The following is a 23,312-nucleotide window of genomic DNA, read 5'->3' on the forward strand; positions in this document are numbered from 1 at the left end:
CAAGTCCATGGATGATTATATCCCCTTTGATTTTAATGATGAGGAGGAGGAGGAGGAGAATCAGACTTTATTTACTATTCTGTAGTAGTTATGATTTTTAGATCTCTATCATTATGGACTGTTGATGTATTTTTTATTTCTCTATGTACTTTTATTCATAATGCAGTTTCTTATTTAGTTTGCTTATGTGTTAGAGTAATCTTTTACATTGCAAAGTTTCATGATATACTTGTTGTGATTTAGATTTTCTACTACTCAACACTTGTTTTTATTAATTATACCTATATTATTTCCCTTCTTAGAATTTAAAAAATTTTCTCTTTCTTCATGCTTATTATGAACTATATTTAAATAAATAAGAATTTAAGTTTGGGAGAAGGGAGAAAAAAAATTTCAAACTAAACCTTATTTTTCTAAGTAAGTTATATTCTTAAAAATTATTCTAACATAAAATGTGGTATGTTAGGATAGCTTTAGATAACTATATTTTTTATTTTGTAAATGTCATAATAGACTTAAGTAAGAGTTTTTAAAAGTAAAAGTTAGTTCTAGAATTATGTATTTAATATAAGAGTATAAGATTGTGTTTTAATTATTTAAAGTAAGGAAAAATTGTATTTTTTAAATATTAAGAAATTTAGATTTTTATTTAAAAGAAAAGAATTGAGACTCGATGAAAAAACATTTGAAAGCTAATATACATTTACTAAATAAGGAAATGTGGGAAGTTTTAACTTTAAGAAGAGAATGGAGAAGTTCAAAATCATTGAAGGCTATCCAGGTATAGTAATTCTCATATGACATGAAAAAAATAGAAAGAATTGAAAATGATCATAAGAAAGAGAAAAAAAGAAAAATCAAAAGAAAAAATAAAAGGCAAAAAAAAGAAAAATATGTGGGGAGAAGCTTGAGGAGATGCCTAATCAAAATTGGCTTCACTTGAATCAACTTAAGGAAAAAGAATTATTTGCATTTTTAAAATTTTTTGAAATATTAGCATCTTTACTAGTAGAGCCCTCATGAACTTCTTTTTCTTGTAATTCTTCTAAATATCCTTAGTACGACAAATCAAAATTATTCTTAAAATAAATAGGAAATCAGAATTCTTAAACCTGACATACTTGGCTACTAAATATTCTTACATATTAGTTTTAACTTATGTCATAGAAAATATTTCTAAAGTTTCACTATTAAATTTATAAAAAAAAACTTTAGAAATTCTTAAGTAAAACTCACTGCCATAAGTTGTACTTTTTATAGTAAAAATGTTACTTGAGGACAAGTAACGTTTAAGTTTGGGAAAATTGATCCACATTAAAATTACCTATTTTTATGCACATTTTATACCCATTTTTTAAGATATTACGCTTTAATGAAAGATATTTTGTGTATTTTTTGTTGCAGGTGCAAGAAAAAGAGTTTAAGAGCAAAAAGAAGCAAAAGTACATCTAAAAGGAGCAAAATAGTCCATTTCAAAGAAAATTGACAAAAACAGCCAAATTGGCGCCTAGGCGCCAGATGAAGAACGTGGCTGGCTCCTAGGCACCACATTTTTTTTTCTAGAAGATCCATTGAATGAGGCCAAATTTTAAGGAGATGTTTGAATCATTCCATTGTCATTTTTGAAGCTTTATAAATAGGAATTAATTCTAAATGTCTAGAGAGAGTGCTGGTGCGTGTTAGAGACTGTTAGAGAGTTCTAAAGTCGTGTATAGAGTGGGTGGACACTTTGGTGAGTCTTTGTGATTTTTGAAGTGGTGAGTCCTGTAAGAGTCAATTGGAGTCAGAGAAGTTAGAGAACTTCAAAGGAGTGCTTAGGGAAACATTTCAGATAAGTATTTGTATATTTTTCTTTAAGTGTTGTACTTTAGATTTGAGTTTTATAGATATGTTTTATTTTCTTATTCCCATGTCATATGACTTCCAAAATTTCATATTAACTATTGTCTAAAACTCATTACATAATGACAATGTTGATACCCTAAGCTTCCTCCCACCACCGCCATGGAGATGATCGCCTTGATTTAAGCAAATGAAATAATAATAGTGTGTTCCCCATGTACAAGAAACAATGCCTTTATAACTCTTAATTCTCGTAGTGGAATTATTTAAAATAGCCTAGGTCCCAATATCTTTTTCATTACAGATTTTCATGTAAGAAAATCTTATGTCTTCCAAATCTTTTTGGCTCAATGGAATGAAACACCTAACTAAACATAAGAGTGTTCAAATTAGCTCATGTTGCTATGAACTTGACCTAACCTACTCAAAGAACTAATGGTGAACTTGTTTGAAAAATTCATGATGAACTCACCAACCAAATTCAAAGAGAATTCATCAGTTGAGCTCATGGAAAACTTGCCAAAATCAAGGTGAACTTGTTAAAACAACTAAGCTATCAAGTTGGTCGAGTTGAAGTATAGAATTAGACTACACACCATATTTATTTTACAACAAATAACCAAAAGGTATTTATTTTTTTATTCATATGACTAAATATTTAATTTTTGAAGTGTTACTCAAATTCAAATCCAAATTTATAAGCTATGAGAATGGCCTGATCAGGCTACACAATTAGTTGTTAAGGAATTCTAAAAAATAAATCAACCGTCTCTTACACATCCGTTTTTTTTTTTCAAACGGGCTAGTAAGATTCTACCATTAACCACAGAATTCAAAAGCCCTACATGTCTGATACAGGTTAGACTCAAACTTATGTGTGTCATTTTTTTTACAACACTAAAATATTATTTTCTCTCCCTCATGATGAAATTGTCATTACAGGATAAAAACACAAAAAGCATGATAAATTAATAAAACTTTTAAGTTATTGGCTTTTACATACAAATGGACAAAATACAGAGTTCATGTTGCATTCGTTGATATTAATACAAATAATAATAAACCACTTACACCCTCATTTGTCAGTCAAGCTCGAACAAATTATTACAGAAACGAGCTTATTGGAACAAAGATATCTGAAAAAGAAATGTTTCATTCCAAGCTCCTATTCAGTAATTTAAGCTTGAGCTGCTGTAATTTGCTGCTTGGCATCCAGGGCTTTCTCATAATCTTCAATGGACTTGAAAAGCTCCGAGAAATTGCCTTTGCCGAAGCCTCCACATCCCCCCTTTTGGTATTCCTTCCCTTCTTCATCCTTCATAATGCAACCAATCCTCTGTATGATCTCAAGAAATAGGGTTGGCCTGGAATTTCAAACAAGATAAGAAGCTTAATTTAAGCTTGTAAGTAATCTTCGATTCAAGTTGGGGTTTATAAGTTGATTCAATAATTTAGAAAGGTAATCAAATGCAATAATTAATATAGTAGGAGATAAGGGGTCAGCTTGCTTGATTCCTCTTGATGAAGTGAAGAAATCATGAGAATTACAATTAATAAACACTGATTGATAATTGTTTCTTAGCCATCTGTGTATCAGTAAGATAAATTGATGAGTGAAGCCCCTTGCAGATAACACTTCCTCAATGAACTCCCCCTTGGAACTTACACATATAAACAGTGATATATATAGCATATATATATCTCTATATATATGTACGTATATATATCTATATATATGTACATATATATATATATCTCTATAGATGTATATATCTATATATATGTGGTAATGTGTGTGTGTGTGTGTGTGTGTGTGTGTGTGTGTGTGTGGCGAAAGCAAGAGAGAGAGAAATGGCGGCATTGCGTACTCTGATCAGTTGCTCGGCCATCTGCTCGTCAGTTGTAAGTCCTCTCTGGTCTGGGATTTGATTTCGCCAAGGTGTAGGGTGTGATAATTGAATTATAAGAGCATGAGGGATGACCTGGTTTTGTATCATAGCCTCCAGTCATTTCTTTTGAGATATAAATATATATATATATATCAATAATGGCGGGGCGGTTCCTTGAAATCTATGATTTTCCCCCAATCTTTTCATAAAAGCTAGTTAAAAAAAATGGCAAGACTGCCTTGTTTATGTTTGATAATGATTGTGCTTCTCTTGCTGCTTCCTGTCGTTTGGCCTTGATGGGGAAATTTTTATATGGGTATCCTAAGCATGTGCTAATTAGGCGAGTTTGAAAATTTTAAGGTTAAGGGTGATTGGAAGATATGATTACTAGATGATCGACATACTTTTGTCCAACTATCTGTTAGGTTCATGAGGAGTGACAAGCGGCGGACATGGGAACATGCAGTATGTCAATCACAAATCCACTCTTGGGGCTCTTGCGGTGCACACGGTACATGTGGCTCTTTGAATTGCTCTTGTTGGTACACATGCCGACTAATCTAACAGTATGGGAAATCTGGGAAAGATGAGTAGACAATTTGGGGGGTACGGGTACAGCGCACGAAGTAGGAGCTCTAATGAAGAAGACTATACGTGGTTGTTTGCTAGAAAAATTATGCGGATTGACAATAGGGCTATGAAGCTTCTTAAGTAGTTTGTTGATTTCGATCCCCAAATAGAACCTCCAATTGTTTCAGTTTGGATATAAGTTCCCTGGTCTTAAGCTCATTTTCACAATCATAAAATTTGGTTTTCTTTGGCTGCCATATTTGGGAGACCTCTAAAATAGATTCTCCTACTTTCACTATCTCAAGGCCGACCTCAGCTCATGTGCTTTTTTAAAGGGATATAACCCAAGTGCATGCTGAAGAAAAATATGGATTGGTCCTCCTCACAATGGATATTGGTAAAGAGTTATTATTGAGCAACATCTTTTATACTGTTCTAATTCTAGGATGTTTGGTCACTCAGAGGTTCAATGCCATCACTTACATCCTGAGATTAAAAATAGTGATAAAAGGATGGGAGATATCAATTTACCAACGGAGGATAGGCTGTGCACTCCTAAGGAAGTGTTGAGGGATGGTGGATTTTAAGGTGTTGTCGTGGAAGGTCAAGGACACAGTTGACAAGGAGGTTGAGAATCTCAGACTTTGGATGCTGTTGAAGTGGAAGTGGAGGGAGCTATGGAGAACAGAAATTTTATTCAGGAAGCTCTTTCTAATTTGGAGGAGGGATGGATAATCCAAAAATCTAAAAGGAAGAAGAGAATTAATGAGTTGCTTCATCTCATGGAGGAAAATATAATTAATGCTGAGGATGCTTACTACTCTGAAAATATAATTAATGCTGAAAATATAATCTAAAAGGAGCTCATCATCACACCCTCACTAAAGGCTCTAGGAGGGGGAGAATGTTGCATCTTGTTTAACATTCTTTTTTGGAACATTAGGGGAAAAGGGGTGGGGGTTGACCCCCTTTCCCTTAAAAGAATACAATTTTTGTGCTAGGTCCACAAACTAAACATTTTAGCTATTTTGGAACCTTTAGCCACTGTCAATGCAGAGAAGATTCCTAAAAATTTCACGAATTTTAATTTTTTGAGAAACTCTAATAAAATTTGGTTGTTCTGGAGGAAGGAAATTCCTTTAAGCATGTTACATGATGATACACAGTTTATTCATGTGTGCTTTAAAAAAGATGAATACAATGGTTGGGCTACTTTTGTCTATGAAAGCACGGTTTATTCTGCTTGGCTGGATCTTTGGAAGAGGTTAATTGCCTCGGGTGAAATTACAAGGGAGAGGTAGATTGCAGGTGGGGATTTTAACATGAATATGAACAGTTTAGAAAAGAGAGGAGGTAGGAAGCCTGATCACTTTCTCATATCCAAGTTTTGTGATATGTCCACGGGGGCTAACCTTTTTGATCTTGGCTTCTCTGGCTCTAAATTCACCTGGAGGAGAGGTAATCTGGTGGAAAGATTGGATAGAGTATTTGCTAATCAGGAATGGCTAAACTCTTATAATGTATAAAAAGTTCTTCATCTTAATTGTGCAGGCTCTGATCACAGGCCATTACTATTATCATTCGATTTTTTTTTTTTCAAAATCATCATACTATCATTTTAGATATTTGAATATTTGGTCATCTCATCCAACCATCCATAATCTTATTGAAAGTGTATGGAAACCTTCTTTAGTGGTAGTTAGTGTTTCATTCTTTGGAATCTACAAAAAAAGGTGGCTTCTGTCTGGAGAAGATGGAATTGGGATACTTTTGGGAATGTACATAAAATGGTGACTGAGGTTGAGGAAAAAGTTAATGAGCTAGAAATAATAGATTTATGTTCTAGTTTTATTGTTGAGGAGCTCACTACAACCCATAAAAATATGTTATATGTGATCATGCAGGAAGACGATCTCCTTAGGCAAAAAGCTGGTGAAACCAATTTTTCAGAAGGAAACAAAAATACTAAATACGTTCATGCTACAATAAAACAAAAGACGAATTTAAACATCATTATTAGAATAAAAGATGATAGCTGAAAAATGATAGTGGAGATTTTATTTTAGATACTACTAATAATAGCAAACCTCTGATTCCATCAATTGAAAAACTTTCTGAACTTGAGATGAAAGTTCTCTCTACTCATTTAAAATATGCAATTTTTATGAACTCGTCAACTTTACCAGTTATTATATCTCATATTTAACTGTAGAACAAGAAGAAAATTTATTGGAGACATTGAGAAGATATAAAAATGTCATTGAATTGACATTAGCTGATATTAAAGGAATCAGTCTTTCAATCTGTATGCATATAATTTTAATGTAAAATAATCATAAACTTAGGGCAGATCCTCAAAGAAGATTAAATTCATTTATGAAAGAAGTGGTAAAGATAGAATTTTTAAAGTGGTTAGATGCGGGAATTATTTATCCAATTTTAGACAGCTGTGTTCCTAAGAAAGGAGAGTAACGATACCGTTAATGAAAGGAATGAATTAATTCCAATAAAACAAGTTTCTGGATGACGAATTTGTATTGCTTATAGAAAACTAAATATCGCCACTAGGAAATATCACTTTCCTTTAACTTTCCTGGACCAAATGTTATATAGGCTAGCTGGACACCGCTATTTTAACTTTTTGGATGGATATTTTGGGTACCACCAAAAACCTATTGCTCCCAAGGATCAAGAAAAGATGACACTTACTAGTTCTTATGGGACTTTTGCTTCTAGAAGAATGACTTTTGATTTATGCAATGCACTTGCAACTTTTCAAAGGTGTATGATGTCTATTTTTTGTGACTTAATTGAGAAAGGAATAGATGTTTTTATCGACGACTTCTCAATTTTTTGATCCTCTTTTGATTCATGTTTAGATCATTTAGTAAAGGTTTTAAAACGCTGTGAAGAAATAAATTTTGCTCTCAATTGGGAAAAATGTCTCAATTGGGAAAAATGATAATTTATGGTTGGAGGGAAAATTGTGTTAAGATATAAGATTTCTGAAAATGAAATGAAAGTAGATTTAGAAAAAATTCAAGTTATTGTTGAATTACACCCTCATATTACAGTAAAAGAAAAAAGAAGTTTTCTAAAACATGTTGGATTTTACCGATAGCACATTAAAGATTTAAAAATTGCTAAGCATCTATGACATCTTTTAGAAAAAGATACGAATCTTGATTTTGATAATAAATGTCTAAACACTTACAATTTATTAAAGAAAAAAAATAATCATAGCACCATTATTGTTTCACTTAACTGGGAGAAACCATTTGAGTTATTGTGTGACGTAAGTGATTAAGCTATTGGTGTTATTTTAGGATAAAAATATGATAAAATTTTTAAAGTTATAAATTATACTAGTAAAACTCTTAATGAAGCTCAAATTAATTACACAATAACTGAAAAAGAGTTATTGGCAATATGATTTTGGTAAACTTACACCATATCTTATCAGAGCCAGATATATTGTGCATAGTGTATGATTTTGGTAAACTTACACCATATCTTATCAGAGCCAGATGTATTGTGCATAGTGTTGATTTCACAATTAAATATCTTATGTCAAAGAAGGATGTAAAACTAAGATTAATCAGATGGGTCCTTCTGCTGCAAGAGTTTGATTTTCAGGTAATGAATAAGAAATACACTGATAATCAAATCACTGATCATTTGTCAAGACTTGGACAGAAGAATTATAAAAATGTTGATGATGAAAAATGAAAATTTTTCTGATGAACAACTATATGTTGTTGTTGAGTGACATATATCGTGGTAGGCAGATTTAATTAACTACATAGTTAGTAACATCATACCATATGGATTAACAAGCCACCAGAAGAAAAAGTTCATTCATGATGCAAGATTTTACTTTTGGAATGAACCTTATTTATAAAAAAAATGTCGAGACTATCATTTAAAGATGTGTACTAATTACAGAAACTCAGGAAATTATTCAAAAATGTCATAAATCTGATTTTGGGAGACATTTTGGAGTGGATAAAACTGTATTTAAAATTTTACACTTTGGATTTTATTGACCTACATTGTTTACAGATGTTAATACTAATGTGGAAGCTTGTGATCAATGTCGGAGAGTAGACAATATTTCTAAAAGAGATGAAATGAATCTAAATTTTACTTTGGAAGTAAAAATATTTGATTTATGAGGATTAGATTTTATGAGACCATTTGTATCATCTTCAGGAAAATTTTACATCTTATTAGTAGTGGATTATATGTCTAAATGGATTGAAGCTGTTATTTTGCCTCGTTGTGATGTTGCGAGTGTTTCAAAATTTTTAAACAAAAATATTTTTACTAGATTTGGAATTCCAAATAGTGATCAGTACTGATAAGGGAAGTCACTTTAAAAATTCTAGAATTAGCACAATATTGACAAAATATGGAATTAAACATCGAATTGTCACATATTATCACCCACAGACTAGTGGTTTAGCAGAAGTATCTAATCATGAAATTAAAAGAATTTAAAAAAATATTGTAAATCATAATAGAACTTATTGGTCAGCTATACTTGATTCTGTATTATGGGCTTATAGGACTAGTTATAAAACTCATATTGGAATGTCATCTTCTAGGCTCATATTTGGAAAACCTTGTCATTTACCCGTTGAGTTTGAACATAAAGCTTTTTGGGCAATAAAAGAATTTAATTATAATTTAAAAGATGCTTGTGAGCAACGATTGTTGCAATTAAATGAGCTCGAAGAAATTAGGAATTAATCTTATGAAAATGCTAAAATTTATAAAGAAAAGATTAATAATTGACATGATCGAAAGATTTTAAGAAAAGATTTCGAGAATGTATAAGAAGTTTTATTATACAATACCCGAATGAAATTATTTCCCGGAAAACTTAAGTTCAGGTGGATGACGTCATTTATTGTGATAAAAGTTTAACCTTTTGGTGTTATGGACATTAAATATCCGGAAACTGAACGTATAATTAAAGTAAACGAACATATATTTACTTCTTTGACCTCTAAACTCTTGACCTTTTGAGGAAGAATCAGAGTAAGGGACATGGTGTTACATGGTGTTCACATAGTTTCACATAGTGGTTCATCTGATCATTCATTATCTCATATTCATTTTTCTCCGTATCTTCTACGGATATCTCGTACTGTGGTTTCTTCTATTTTGTCATCATTATTTCATCCTCAAAACTTTTTTCATCATCAATGTTGATGGCCGGCCTAGTCCGTTCAACAATTAAATTGGCTCTTGCTCGTCCACGTCTCTGGTCTCGACCCTCTTTCGAGTTGGGAATTCAACTTTTGACATTTCACAATTTTTTAAAAAGTTGTATTTTATCTTTTGGCAGTTTTTTTAGTAAACATCCTTATTGAATCAACCTTTGTACACAAGGAGAAAATTAACCAAAAGGTAATTTCATTAATTCATTATACTCCTCTTCTAAATTTACATGATTTTCAAGATTAGCAGAAGTAGAAGCACGATAAAACTTAATTGGCTTTGAACCAGCGCTACGGACTTCCTTGACCTCTAAACCCTCGACGTTTTGAGGGAGAATCGTAGTAAGGGTCATGACATTCACATAGTGGTTGATCTAATCATACATCGACTCATATTCACTATTCTCAACATCTTCGAAGAATATCTCGTACTGTGGTTTCCTCTATTTTATCATCATTATTTTCTCCTCGGAGCTTTCTTCATCATCAATATTGATGGTCGGTTGTTGACCTTATTTTTGGTTGGTGAAAATATGCCTTCTCATAAAGAAAACTTGATACTGGGTCAGTCCGAATAAAACATTTGGATACGTCGGGCTGACGACGTTAAACCAAGCCCTTCGTACGAGACAACCCACTATAATTTGTGCGGATTGATTTATGTTTGTTAAGATTGTATTGTCGTGTCTTCCTAAAGTTAAAGAGGCATATAAAACTTTATTTGATGATTTAAACATGATGGAGACTTGAAAAATTTGACGTAAGGCGAAACAGTGCATAGAGCCTAGGCACCAGAATCCGGCGCCTAGGCGCCACAGTATCCAGTCGTGGAAAAAATCGCCTAAAGTAGTTTTTAACCATTCCTTTCTATTTAAACTACCCTATCATTGTCCTCAATCACCCAAAGTTCAAAAATCAGGCCTTAGAGAAGAGTTAAAGAGGGAGATTGAGTTCTTTAGTCCATTTACTTGCTTCCATGGAGAGTAAGAATAATGGTAAGGCCAATGAAGATAAGTTTGTGCACAAAGATGCTCAAAACTATTTCAATGGATTTTTAGCGCTAAGTTTGGAAAGGATGACGAGCAAATTGGGTAAGATTGAAGAGAATATATCACTTATGCACAAGTTGCATGAGATGTATAATCAGTATTAGCACTTGGAGTGGCTAATGGAACTCCAATCCAATCACATGGCGTACTATCAGGATTATTAGGTAACCATATATAGCATAAACAATTGGATTGACCAAAAGATGACTATGGAATTCCCTCGTGCTCCTTTCTTCCACACGTTTGATCGCAACTATTTAATATTGGAGAAGGGGATGAAAATGAGGTCAACAAAGGCTGATATTTGGAAGGATTCTAGTGTTTGTCTACTTGTTTGTGTCGACTTTAGTATTTGATTTGTCGTGTGCTACGTTACTTAATATTTGAATTAGTGATTATTAGTTTTTAGTTTCTGATGTTGTGTTTTGTTCTAGTGTCTGTTGTACTGTTACTTAGTGTTTATTAATAAAATTATGTTTGTGAAAATCATTAATAGAATGGTGGAATCAATCTTGGATCGAAAATTATAATTGAATAAGTGGAGGTTAGAAGATGTTGGAGAGACCAAAAATATGAGGTTTGATGATAAATTAATAAGTAATTTTGGTTTAGAGGCCTTAATCTTGTTTTGTTACGCATTAAAAATTCAACCATAAGAAATTTTCGGGTCTGGCGCTTAAGCACTAGAACTGGTGCGTAAGCGTCAGACTTCGACACAGCAGGGTGCCTAGGCGTAAGCGTCAGACTTCGACACAGCAGGGTGCCTAGGCGCCAAAACCAACGCCCATGCATCGGTTCAACTGAACCAGCTGAAACACCTTTATTTCACGATTTAAATCGAGCTCATGCCATTTTTGACACCTAAGCTCCATCTTCATCTTCCTTTTCGTGAAAACCAATCCTAGGGTTACCCTTTGTGCTCAAATCTTCAAGCTTTTGGACTTCTTCCACTAGATTTTATCTTCTTGAGGTTAGATCTTCATTTTGGCATAGTTATTTTATGATTTTACCATGAATTTTCTCACACCTAGAGTGGAGGCCTAAAATGGCAAATTTTTGGAATGTGTGGTGAAAATCCCATGAATCTAAGCCTCATTTACTTGAAAGAACATGTAGGAAGCCATTAATCTTATTTTTAAAAAAATTTTAAAATTTTTCTTCAATTTTTAGATGGGTCCTAAGACGAAGCGAGGAAAGGGAAAAGAAGTTTTTGACCATGCATAGTTTGTGAATATCAAAGCACAAATTTGTTACAACGAATTTGCATGTCAAGGAAGTTCATTAAAAAGCGAAGTTTTTAAAGACCGGCGGGTCCTATTGAGAGTGTGATTGTAGCTCGGCACTAAGAGAACTTCTGCTATTTCACTGCGATAGTTGTCATTTCTGTGGTACAAGAATTTTATGTTAATTTTCCTAAAGCAACTGATGATGAGATATTTGCTCAAGGAAGAGGGGTTGAGTCTACTTCTGAGCGGATAAATGAGGTAAATGGTTTGCCTCCTACTACAGATTGCTTCTATTTTGAGTATACACCATATGAAACAAAGTTAGACCAGATTATTGCATATCTAACTGATGGACGTAGAGTCTGGAAAATTCAAAATGATATAAGATAAATTTTTCTTCTTCCATGCTCAATGCCACTTCAAAGGCTGACATTATTTTATTTCAGTCCGTCTCCTTCCTTCTAACAATTTGAGTGAGATGACACGTGAAAGAGCCACATTGAATTATTGCATCCAAGAAATGAAACCTATTGATGTTGGCTTTGTTAATTTTGAGACAGTTAATGCTTCTGCAGAGCCAATACTACTGCAGGTTTGCGTTTTCCTTCTTTAATTTTTACTATTTGCATACTCTGGAGTAAAGTTTGATATTTAAGGAAGAGCGAAGTAAGAGCGGTTGAAGCCACTTAAGCCTATTAAGAAGGATAATATTGATGTTTATGGACGACCTAAAGGTAGAGCTCCTGATGCACCATCTACTTCTCAGCCTTCTACTTCTAGACCTACTTCTACTGTTATTGAGCCTCCACCTGGTTTCTGGGATGTGTTGAATGAGAGATACTTGGAGCACCAGTCAGAAATATTTATGATACAGAGTGGAATGCAGGATTTGGATATAAAATTTGATCATGTGGCAGAATATGTTCAGAGAAAGAGTGATTATGATGCGACATATGACGAGGAATTAATGAAGTGAGATTATTTAGTTGAGTTTCCTACATGCCCTCAATTTTCTCCAAATGAGCCCTGCAAATCCATGGATGAAGATAAATCCTTTGATGATGAGGAGGAGGATTAGATTAAACTTACTTATCAGATGTACATGTGACTTTTAAATCTTTCTTATAGCAGACTCTTGATGTATGTTTTATGTAGAACTATTTTCTATACTTTATTTTTACTACTGTATTTGCTCTTGTTTATCTAGTTTGCTTGTGTGTTAGAGTAGTCTTTTACATTACAAATTTTCATGATCCACATGTCTTAATTTAGATTTTCTACTGCTCAGCACATATTTTTATTAATTGTACCTGTACTATTCTATGTGAAGAATTTCAATTTTTTCTCAATTCATGCTTAATATTTACATAAATATTTTAAATTATTTAAAAATTTATGTTTGGGGGGAAGCGAGGGGACAATTTTTTTTTTAAAAAAAAAACTAAACTTTATTTGTCTTCCATAAACAATATTTTTAAATTATTTTAACATAGTCTGATATATGTGGTGTTAATTTTAGAAGACTATCTTTTTGATCCTATAATGTTATAATAGTCTTAAGTAAAATTTTCATGTAGCAAGAAGTAATTCAAAAGTTAAGGCGTTTGATATGAAAATTAGGATTATGTTTTTATTATTCAGAGTAGAGAAATTGTATTTTTGAAATGCTATGAAATCTTAGATAAACAATTCAAAAAGAATTGGAGACTCTATGAAAAATAATTTTTAAACTAATACACATTTTTAAGTGAAGAAATGTGGTGGGTTTTAACTTTAAGAAGAGGATAGTGAAGCTCAAAATCATTAAAGTATGTCCAGATATAGTAATCTTCATATAGAATGAAAAGAAAAAAAAATTAAGGATTAAAAATATCCTAAAGGAAAAAGAAAAATAAAATAAAAAGAAAAAACAAATAAAAAAATATGTGAGCAAAAGCTTGAGAAAATGTCTAATAAAAGACTGACTTCATTTGAATTAACTTAAAATAACAAATTTAACTACATTTCTAAGCTTATTTACATTTTTAAAGTATTTGTATCTTTATTAATAGAGTTCTCATAAAATTCTATTCTTTTACTTTTTCTGAGACTTCGAAGTATGACAAATTATAATTATTTTTGAAATGAATAAAAAGTCAGAATTCCTAGACTTGATTATTGAATATTTTTATGATTTAGTTCTAACCTAAGTTATTAAAAAAATTTTCTTAAGTTCTACTATCACATTTATACGATAAGAGCTATAAGAATCTTTAAATGAAACTCACTATCACATATTGTAATATTTTATATAGTAAAAGAGTTATTTGAGAACAAGAAACATTTAAGTTTAGGGGAATTGATGCTCCTTAAAATTACCTATTTTATATGCACATTTTATACCCATTTTTGAGGATATTATGCTTTAATGAAAAATATTATTTGTGTTTTTTGTTACAGGCGTAAGGAAAAGAGTTTAAGAACAAAAATACATTAAAAATGAGCAAAATGTGTCAAATCAAGTTTATTGTAAGAAATAGCCAAGCCGACGCCTAGGTGCCATATGAAAATCGAGGTTGGCGACTAGGCTGACAGTTTGACGTTTAGTCACGACAGTTTGGCGCCTAGGCACCAGAAACGATTACATTTATATTCATTGAATTTAGAAAAATTTTGAAAGGATGTCTGAAGCAACCCATGGTAATTTTCGAAGCTCTATATAATGGAATTAATTCTGGATGAAATAGAGGAGTCTATGAGTCGTGGGCGGCCACCTTCGTGAGTCTTTGTGAGTCTTTGTGATTTATGAAGTATTGTGAGTCTTATAAGAGCCTTGTGGAGTCAGAGAAGTCAGGGAACTTCAGAGGAGTGCTGAGGAAACATTTGAGATAAAATTTTTGTAACTTTTCTTTTATACGTTGGATTTAAGTTCTATAAATATAGTTTGTTTTTATATCCTATATGAATTTTGAGTAGTTTTCCTCTTTTTCCTTACAATAAAAAGTAATTATTTGGTGGATTTGATTTGCTTATAACTTTTTTTTTTTGTGCATTTGTAGGGTGTGTGTGTTTGGGACATTTTTCCCGGACTTGTATTTTTATTTTTATAGTATAATAAAATTAGAGCCTATTGCTTTTTTTTATAAAACTTTTTATTTCACAAATTTATGATGTTATTTTCATCGAATCTTCATTTACTTTGCAAATTGGTAATTTGTTTTATTAAAATTTGTTGAGAATTACAGACCCGAGACGGTAAAGATTTCTTTAACTAATGAGTACCACATTTCACTTCAGAAAGAGCCATCGCGATCGCCCGAAAGAGAGTGCAAATAGATAGAGAGATAAAATTTGATGGACGTAAACTTGATGTTTTCAGGGTGATAGGCTAGATTTTTTCAATTTAGTCTAGAGATTGGAATTAAGGGTCACTGTAGGTCCTATAGAGAGAGCAAAGTGGGTAACCTAGAGGTGAGAGGCTAGAACCTACCCATCACTACTATGTATGCTGACACTAACTTTAGATTAGCAAATGCTCTTTATACTCGAAATATATCTAAAATAGAATTGCTCCTATTTGTTACAATATATCAGTTAAACTTCTGAACATTTGCATTCCTACACTGATTATGAATTATTTGCAAGGAGAAAGTCTCTTTATATATATTGCATTTTCTAATTTTAATTATTTTCAAATCTCTGCATATACTTTTAATTTGCACTTGTAGGAATTAGTAAACATTATTTCACACCTGAATTACTATCATATTTTCCTAGAATTTATTCCACTATTTAAAGTAAAGGTTTTTCGTAGTAACATACATAAAATTATCGTTTTTCCCGTGGGATAGATATTGGGGTTTTTAAAGAAAACTCTATATTACTTGAAATGATACGTATAATTGCGTAGTGTCGCTGGCGTGAAAACTATTACTTTGTTTTTATAACATTTTATTTGTCACACTAACCGCTAAATATAAATTGAGTCAAGTTTTTTGTCATATTCTGGAATAAAAATATTTCTGTAATTGCAGATCGGTTCAATTGTTGTTCTTACCCCTCGCCATCAGATCACATGTTATGAGGAACGACTAAAGCTTTGAACCAAGAGGAAATCCAGAAACCCCGATTACTATTGGTAGCCCATTTAGAGGTTGTTGTTCTATGGAAATCCAAGAAATATAGTTATTAACTGCTAGTTTCAAACATTGAAATTGAATTTAATGTTGTATTTAACTTTCTTATTTTTATCACAGTTGTCGCTTTTAAAAAAACCAATAAAGTTGTGAGCTAGATATGTATTACTGAATCGCGACAGCACGGATCTCAACGAATTGAGGAACACGACAAATGAAGTGGGTCCCCGAACAAGATGTGACAGAACCAGTCAACAAACTAAATTAAATGATCAAGAAGATTAATGTCAAAGCTAGGAGATCATCGCAGAGCTCTGTCGAGTTGTTTGCTAGTCAGTAGGCCAACCAATGAGAAGGGCGAACGAAAGACACTCGCATGGTGGGCCATATGAAGGACGCCAATAGTGTCGGTCGAACGAAAGACACCCGCATGATAGGCCGAATGAAAGATGCCATATCATTCGACAAATGAGGCGAGCGAACTCAGATTCGAGAAAAAACTGCGGGGATATCCAACCAAAGAACCCTCATATCACCATCATGTGGTTCGGCCGATCATCGTAAAGCGGACAAACATAGGTCGACAAATAACAAGCAGGCTGTCGTTAGTCAGTAATTGTTTTTTAGTCTAGTTTAATGTACCTATAAATTACCCTTTTGCCCCTGCATTTCATTACATTATATACTCAAGGTGTCTCCTATACCTATAAAAATAAGACCATTTTATAAGAATAGACTCTATACGCTTATTTCTACTATTCGCTCTCTTCTCCTTCATTGTCTTCACGTGCTCTATTCCTTGGGCATCATTCAAAGACACTTAACACATGCGCTAATAAAATATTGTATTCACTTATCTACTAAGATGTCTTTATGGAATGACACATGTGTTCAACTAAAGGAAAGACCCAAACAATTAGGTGATAAGTTGAATGATTGGAAAATTTAGCCCAATAAATTATACCTTTTGGAAGCCACGTCAATGGATAAGTTTGCCAGCTTCAAAGTAATATTGGTCAATTGCAATACGTTTGTTTGCTTTTAGAAAATATTTAATGCTGACATTTTTTGCGGACAGAGAAAATAAGAGCAATTAGATAGGATAGATAATTTTTTAATCTTTTTCTTGTTTTTAATTATTTATTTCTCTTCTCTGTTAATTAAGGTGTCAGTAAATTAGTTTAAACCTTTTAAAAATTAATAGTAAATTGTTCTTTACAATTTCATTATTGAAATTAATTGAATACAAGTTATAAAATATATTAAAAATATTTATTTTGAAATAAAAACAGAGACGTATAAGTAAGATGTGAAAGCTCAAACATCCTCTCACTTCAAGATGATACATTCAATGACTAGGTTTTTTTTTTTCAATGTCACTAGTTTAAAATAAAAACGAAGGCGTCCAAATGGGCAAAGGAAGGTAAACGAGGTTATTCTAAATTAAATTTAACTCAGGTATATGATATTACTCCAATATGAAATTTTTTTTTCAAGAACAGAATTTGAAATTTTTCTATCTAGTTACGTAACATATCGTTCCATTTTAAAGAAAAACATAATGAGCCCATAATTAATTATTTTTAAAAGGAAAATAGTGTTACAAAATTAAAATATAATCAACTTCTAAATTAAAAAAAACAATCTTGCATTAAGAGTAAAATTTCATTAAGAAATTCTTGACAAATATTTTCTCTTGCAAATAACCAAAATTTGAATGTAAGGAACTAGAAAATTTATTTGATACAATGCAATAAAAAAAAAATCATTATTGTCCAATTTAATGTTGAAATGTTGTCATGAATGTACACACATGATATGTCAGCATGAATCTCAATGGAACCATATAGTCTGAAAAGATAAAGGTGTGATCAACAATGACACACGAGAAATAAAGAATCATATCAACACGAAATCATGAAATCCCGTACCTCACCAAAGATACTACAAGAAAGTGTACAAAACCTACTGAACAATAACGTCTCCGGATAAGGACCAGGGAACAACTTCCAAGACAGAACTATCGAGCCTCTCGAAACAACACCACGAATCACCTCGGTGATAACCTCAAAAGCCCTTTACATGTGTAAGTACCTAATATGATACCTACACACTCCCCGAGAACTTTTTATTGGAGGGGTAGAGCTGTCAGTTGAATTAAGAAACAGTGTCATGTGCCCGTCAGCTAGTCTCATCATGGCAACAGGAGTCGTGCAAGGGGAATGGTAATTGCTAATCGCATCGAGAGAGAGTCAGTCGAGCAAAGGTCCCTAGCGGGGCAAACTGAAGGTCCCTAGCGGAGACGAGTAAAAGTCCCTATCGGGGTCGACCGAAGGTCCTTAGCATGGCCGACTAAATCTCTTCAATTCAACATATCAAAAGCTCATAGTTCGGCCGACCGAAGCCTGTTGTCTGATAGACCAAAGATCCTCAAACAAGCCGATGGAAGGCCTCGTCTCAAGCGACTGGAAAATGCCACAGTTAATTCAGAGGTACTTTTCATTTTATTTATTAAATTATTATTTTATTCATGTATCTATTTATGACCAAAAATGTCCCATAAGGTCCTTACTTGAAACAGTGGTAGGCAAATAATTGTACGCTTGACACCCCCTGAATCTATAAATATGGAGTTATTTCTACGGCAAAAGGCTAATGAACTATTCAAACTAATTCAGACATTTTTTCACTCTCTCTTTCTCTCTCACACTTCTACACTCTATTCCTTGGGAGTGCTTTACGAGACAATCTCGTATTCAACAATGAAGTATGTTACATCAAAGATCATTAGATTTTTTTTTTTCACAAGTGCCACGTAATAGTATTTATAGCAAAATACAAATAATATTAGCCTGTTCGAGCTGTTGTAGTAAAATATAGCATGAATAATAACATTCTCATGAAGAATGTTATCCCCAAAAAATGTATCAAGTTAAAGTAAGGTGACATCACCTCACAATTTTCGTGGTTAGAAGGTATGTGCTATATTATGGGTTATTAAGAACCTGGCAAGACCAAAATTAATGGTGAATTGATTCTTTTATCAAAAAGACTAAATTAAAAATACTGATTTTGAAAAGGTCATTCACCTTGCATGTCGAAAACCAAATCCAGTCAAACATAAAGTTTAGAAAATAATACGAGCTCGATTATAATAAGATAGACTGCAAAAGCTACAGAGTATTTAGAGTATCTGTTTATCTCAAACATGTATCACTTGATAGGATTGAGTCTGAGCAACCACATAGTAGAGTTATCAAAGAGTCTGATTTCATATAGGTAGCAATGTGATTCTACCAATTTATAACATGACTGGCCTGACCACCTTACAAGACCTGGAATGCTCAAACACTAAAATGAACGCTAGGACGTCAATGATCAAAACTTACATTAAATGAGTTGATTGAGGATATGTGAGATGCCTATAGGAAGGTCTATCCTTTGCGAACAAGTAAAATGGATATGTCATACATACACAGGTAGATATAAATAATATTTTTACACACATTTTTGCGGCCACTAGTCAAAATGATATTACATATATAAATTATGAATAAAATCTATCAATGGTTGTCCCCACATAAAAATGAATGTTTTAGCCCTCAAAATGCTTAACATATGCAAAACAAATGCAACAAAAATTATTAGAGAGATTTTAGGGTGAGTGGTTCAAGATAAAAAGGATGGTCATGGTGAGTGCTTATAAATATAACATAATGTATATAAGAAAATGAGATGACCTCGCATTTTGGCTTCTCCAATATCAATCATATTGAATTTCCCAAATAACAACTGGGAAACTATGCCGAGTTTGATCCCTATTTGGTACATTGGAAAACACTTGGCTGCGTAACTCAAAGAGGAGAAATAAAAAAGAAAAAGCTTTGCTCCCATACAGGACCTTTGGGATTTGGAAATTAATAGGAGATTTCAACCTCTAAGTGCACCCGCTATATAAATACCTCTTGTCATTAAGCTGATCATCATAGCTTTAACCTCAAAAAAAAAAAAAATGTGCGCATCTTAGTGCTCTCATTGAAGTTAATAGTGAGGAACAAATAGATTCAATGAATAATAAGAAACTGTCGTTTGGGAACACTTTGGTTATCTGTTTTCGATTTTATTTTTTTATTTTTTTTAGGTTTTTTTTTTTTTGAATTAAAGCCTCAAGGAGATCTATTTAAATATATAAAAATTATGCCTGTTGAGTGTGGAGCCTGGGGGCATCCATGGGTGGATGTATGGTGCGACCAATGTAAGTCTAGTGCTAGATCAAAACACCCAAAAACTTGTGCCAGGAGTGGAGCCTAGAAGCCAAGAACCTTCATCTGAAACTGGAGCGATTTAAATTCCAACGCCGGGGAGAGACGCAGCTGCACCAATATATGTTTGTTTCCAAGCTCAGAAACAGACATACCAGAAACTCGACACTTAGGACAAGCGATTCAATGCCAAAAGGAAAGACTACAAACAGAGTACATGAAAAGGCAACGCGAGAGAGCGGTGCTCCAACGCCAAAAACGGTTTCTCTTCCGATCGGGATTTATCACCTCGATTTTTATATGAGGAAGGTGTCTCTTAGTTATGCATGTAAGAAGAGTGGGACAGAGCGAGCGGTGCAGCAAGTTCTAGATTGGATTTTTGCATTTTGCTCTTATGCGATTGAGAGAGAAGTTTATGTGAGTTCCAAACTTGTAGAAGGGAACTCTGATTGTGGATTATACATATTTCTTCTCATTAGAAGTTTAGTGTAATGTGGTTTTGTAGTTTTTCCCGTTCTCCAATTTTCGAAGTTAAATATGGTGTACTACTGTAAATTTTTTCTATCGTGCGCTTCAATTCGATTTTGTTCAATTTTTAATTTTGGATGTTTCAAATCGATGTATTTTATGGAGGTGTGATTCGGTTGGCAATGGATAGAAATCTAATTTCTCTATCCCAACAATGCCAACCAAACTTACTTTCAAAAACAAAAATAAAAGTTAGAAAAGCCAAGGTTATGCCAACTCAGCCAGGCTAACCTTTTGGCCATTCTTGAGTTGCAAGAATCCCTTCCAACAACTGGAATAGGGAAATACTCGAGAAATCCATTTATGATCAAATCATGATTTTTCACTAATGCTTAATCAATGTGGACTAAAATGTAATATTGGAAAGATGAGCCTATAGTTGGAGCAGAGCAACGAGAACTAATATCACAACCTCCAGAGATGAAAAAGTTGAATCACTGTTCGCTTGGCCAATCAGACGAGACAAAATAAAATAAGATTATAAGAAAAAAAGTTTGGAAAAGAAAAATTTAATTTCAAATATAACATTTTAATAAGTTAAGTTAAAATTTATATTTGACACCCTCACTAATAAATAGATAAGATTTGTTGTAATATTATATTTAAAATTTAGATGACTAAAATATTATACTTAATATTTTATACGATTCTTGTATACGAAACCCAAATAAAATTTGCTTTATTACCTGTCTCCGACTGGTCGGGTAAATATTTGGAGCAAAATTCCCTGATCATCCCTATCAACAAGGATTCCCAGATCCTCGCTCTGCTTTATTTGCTCCTCGGTCAGCACATCGCCTGCGCGTCGCCGGAGATTAACGTAGTACGTCGGAGGAGGCGGGGGCATAAACTCAAAACCCCCTGCCGTCGACCTCGCTTTCATCTCCCTCAATGTCTGAAACACATCATCAGTCGCCAACGCGAGGTGTTGCACGCCGGCTCCGCCGTTATGATCGAGGTAAGTCTGAATCTGACTCCTCCGCTTCGTCCCGTGTACCGGTTCGTTGATTGGAATTAGCACCGTCTCCTCGTTGTTCGCGAGCACCACCGAATTCAATCCGCTCTCCGTCGTGCCGATATCCTCTGCGGTAAACTCGGCGAACTCATGGAATCCTGTAAATGCCGCGATGTATTTCACTGCGGAGGCAAGATCATCAACGTTACCCACGGCGTGGTCGAGGCGGCGGATGCCACATTCGAAGCTGGGGGATGGAGCGGGGACGTCCTCGAATCCGGGGAGGAAGGAGGGGGAATCAGGGGAAGGGTTTGGGTGGCTAATGAACCGAAGGACGACGTCGCCGTATAGCTCGACTTCAGAGAGGGAAAAGCCAAGCCCGAGATCAGCGGGAGGGAAAGCAGGGCGGGCGCCGTGGGAGACACTGAGCTGGAAGGCCGAGAATGCGTCGGAAACACGTATGGCGATGGCTCGAACGCCTAAGCCGTGGACCTTGGTGAAACGGTGGCAGGCTTTGAGGGAGAAGGAAGGAAGGGGGGATTGAGATTGCGAGGATAGCGGGGGATCGGAGGAGGTGATTGGGGCTGAGAACAGAAATTGAAGGGATGCACTGCGAAGGAGGAGGGATGAATGGATTGGATTGCCTGTGGAGAGATCGGATCGAGCTGCGAGGTGCATGCCGAGTCCAAAGGAAAAGCGGCCGGCGGTGTTGATGGCGTCGCCACACCAGAACTCAATGTGATGGAAGCCAAGGACTGGGAAGCGATCGTTTCGGGGATTGAAGCGCAGAAAGTTGGAGTAGCCGACTAGCTTGAAGTCCTTTTCGATGCTTGCGGCAGAGGCCGGAACCGCCGATTCTGTCTCTGCCGGTGTCGCTTGCCCCATTTCTCTACTCTTTTTGCTTTTTCGTTGTGGACGCCAGGAGAGGAAATTGTAACAGATTATTATGCTGGATGTAGATTACCTTATTTTGTGTGGAACATGTGACCCGTGGACATGTGATAACAAGCGGGTTGAACAAGGCACGCAAGCGGCTTTTTTTTAATTATTTTCGATGGATAATGAACATGTACCCATCGAATTATCATGAGATGATTTCGGATAAGATTGAAGTCAACAGAACTGAAAACATCACGTAGAGGAAGAGCTTGCTAGCTTTAATATAATAATAAGAATGCAGGGATTGTTTTTCTGCCACAAAAAAAAATAATATGTTGAAATTATATCATAACCATGAAAAACTTGGAGGTTTGATGACAAGTCCTTCATCCCATTGATAGGAGATTGCTAAATTTCATTGACTGGGTTTAAAATAAACCATACGATTATGATCAATATATATAATACAAGGTAAGCTAATAAGGAAACCAGACTTCATTTCACGCACATGAAAGTCGTCAAAAAATTATCATTTTTTTGTGGCCATGCCTATATGAGACATATTTAGGGTACTGATATAGATGCACCAAAATGGCCAGCATGAATCTCAAAAGAAATCCAACGGCCAAGGATGATGGCGAGATAATTGAAATGTCGAGCTAATGGAGCATAATCTAAAACCGTCATTCAACGACCAACCGATCGATCAACTCGACCAACACGTGATGTCGGCGAATCCAATTGACGAACCGCGCTTACTGTCTCAGCCGCC

The 23,312-nt window shown here is 34.1% G+C and overlaps 1 protein-coding gene across 1 annotated transcript; it reads right to left on the reverse strand.

The window, feature by feature from the left end:
- Positions 1-2,803: 2,803 nt before the first annotated feature.
- LOC110037250 (4-hydroxyphenylpyruvate dioxygenase) lies at positions 2,804-22,688 on the reverse strand. The gene is made up of 2 exons (XM_020741846.1): positions 21,393-22,688; positions 2,804-3,206 (listed from the first exon to the last, which is right to left on the reverse strand). The coding sequence occupies exons 1-2, from the start codon at positions 22,544-22,546 to the stop codon at positions 3,020-3,022; spliced, it is 1,341 nt and encodes a 446-aa protein (XP_020597505.1). The 5' UTR covers positions 22,547-22,688; the 3' UTR covers positions 2,804-3,019.
- Positions 22,689-23,312: the final 624 nt, after the last annotated feature.

The sequence above is a fragment of the Phalaenopsis equestris genome, unplaced genomic scaffold, assembly GCF_001263595.1.
Source record: "Phalaenopsis equestris unplaced genomic scaffold, ASM126359v1 Scaffold217426, whole genome shotgun sequence".
NCBI classification, from domain to species: domain Eukaryota; kingdom Viridiplantae; phylum Streptophyta; class Magnoliopsida; order Asparagales; family Orchidaceae; genus Phalaenopsis; species Phalaenopsis equestris.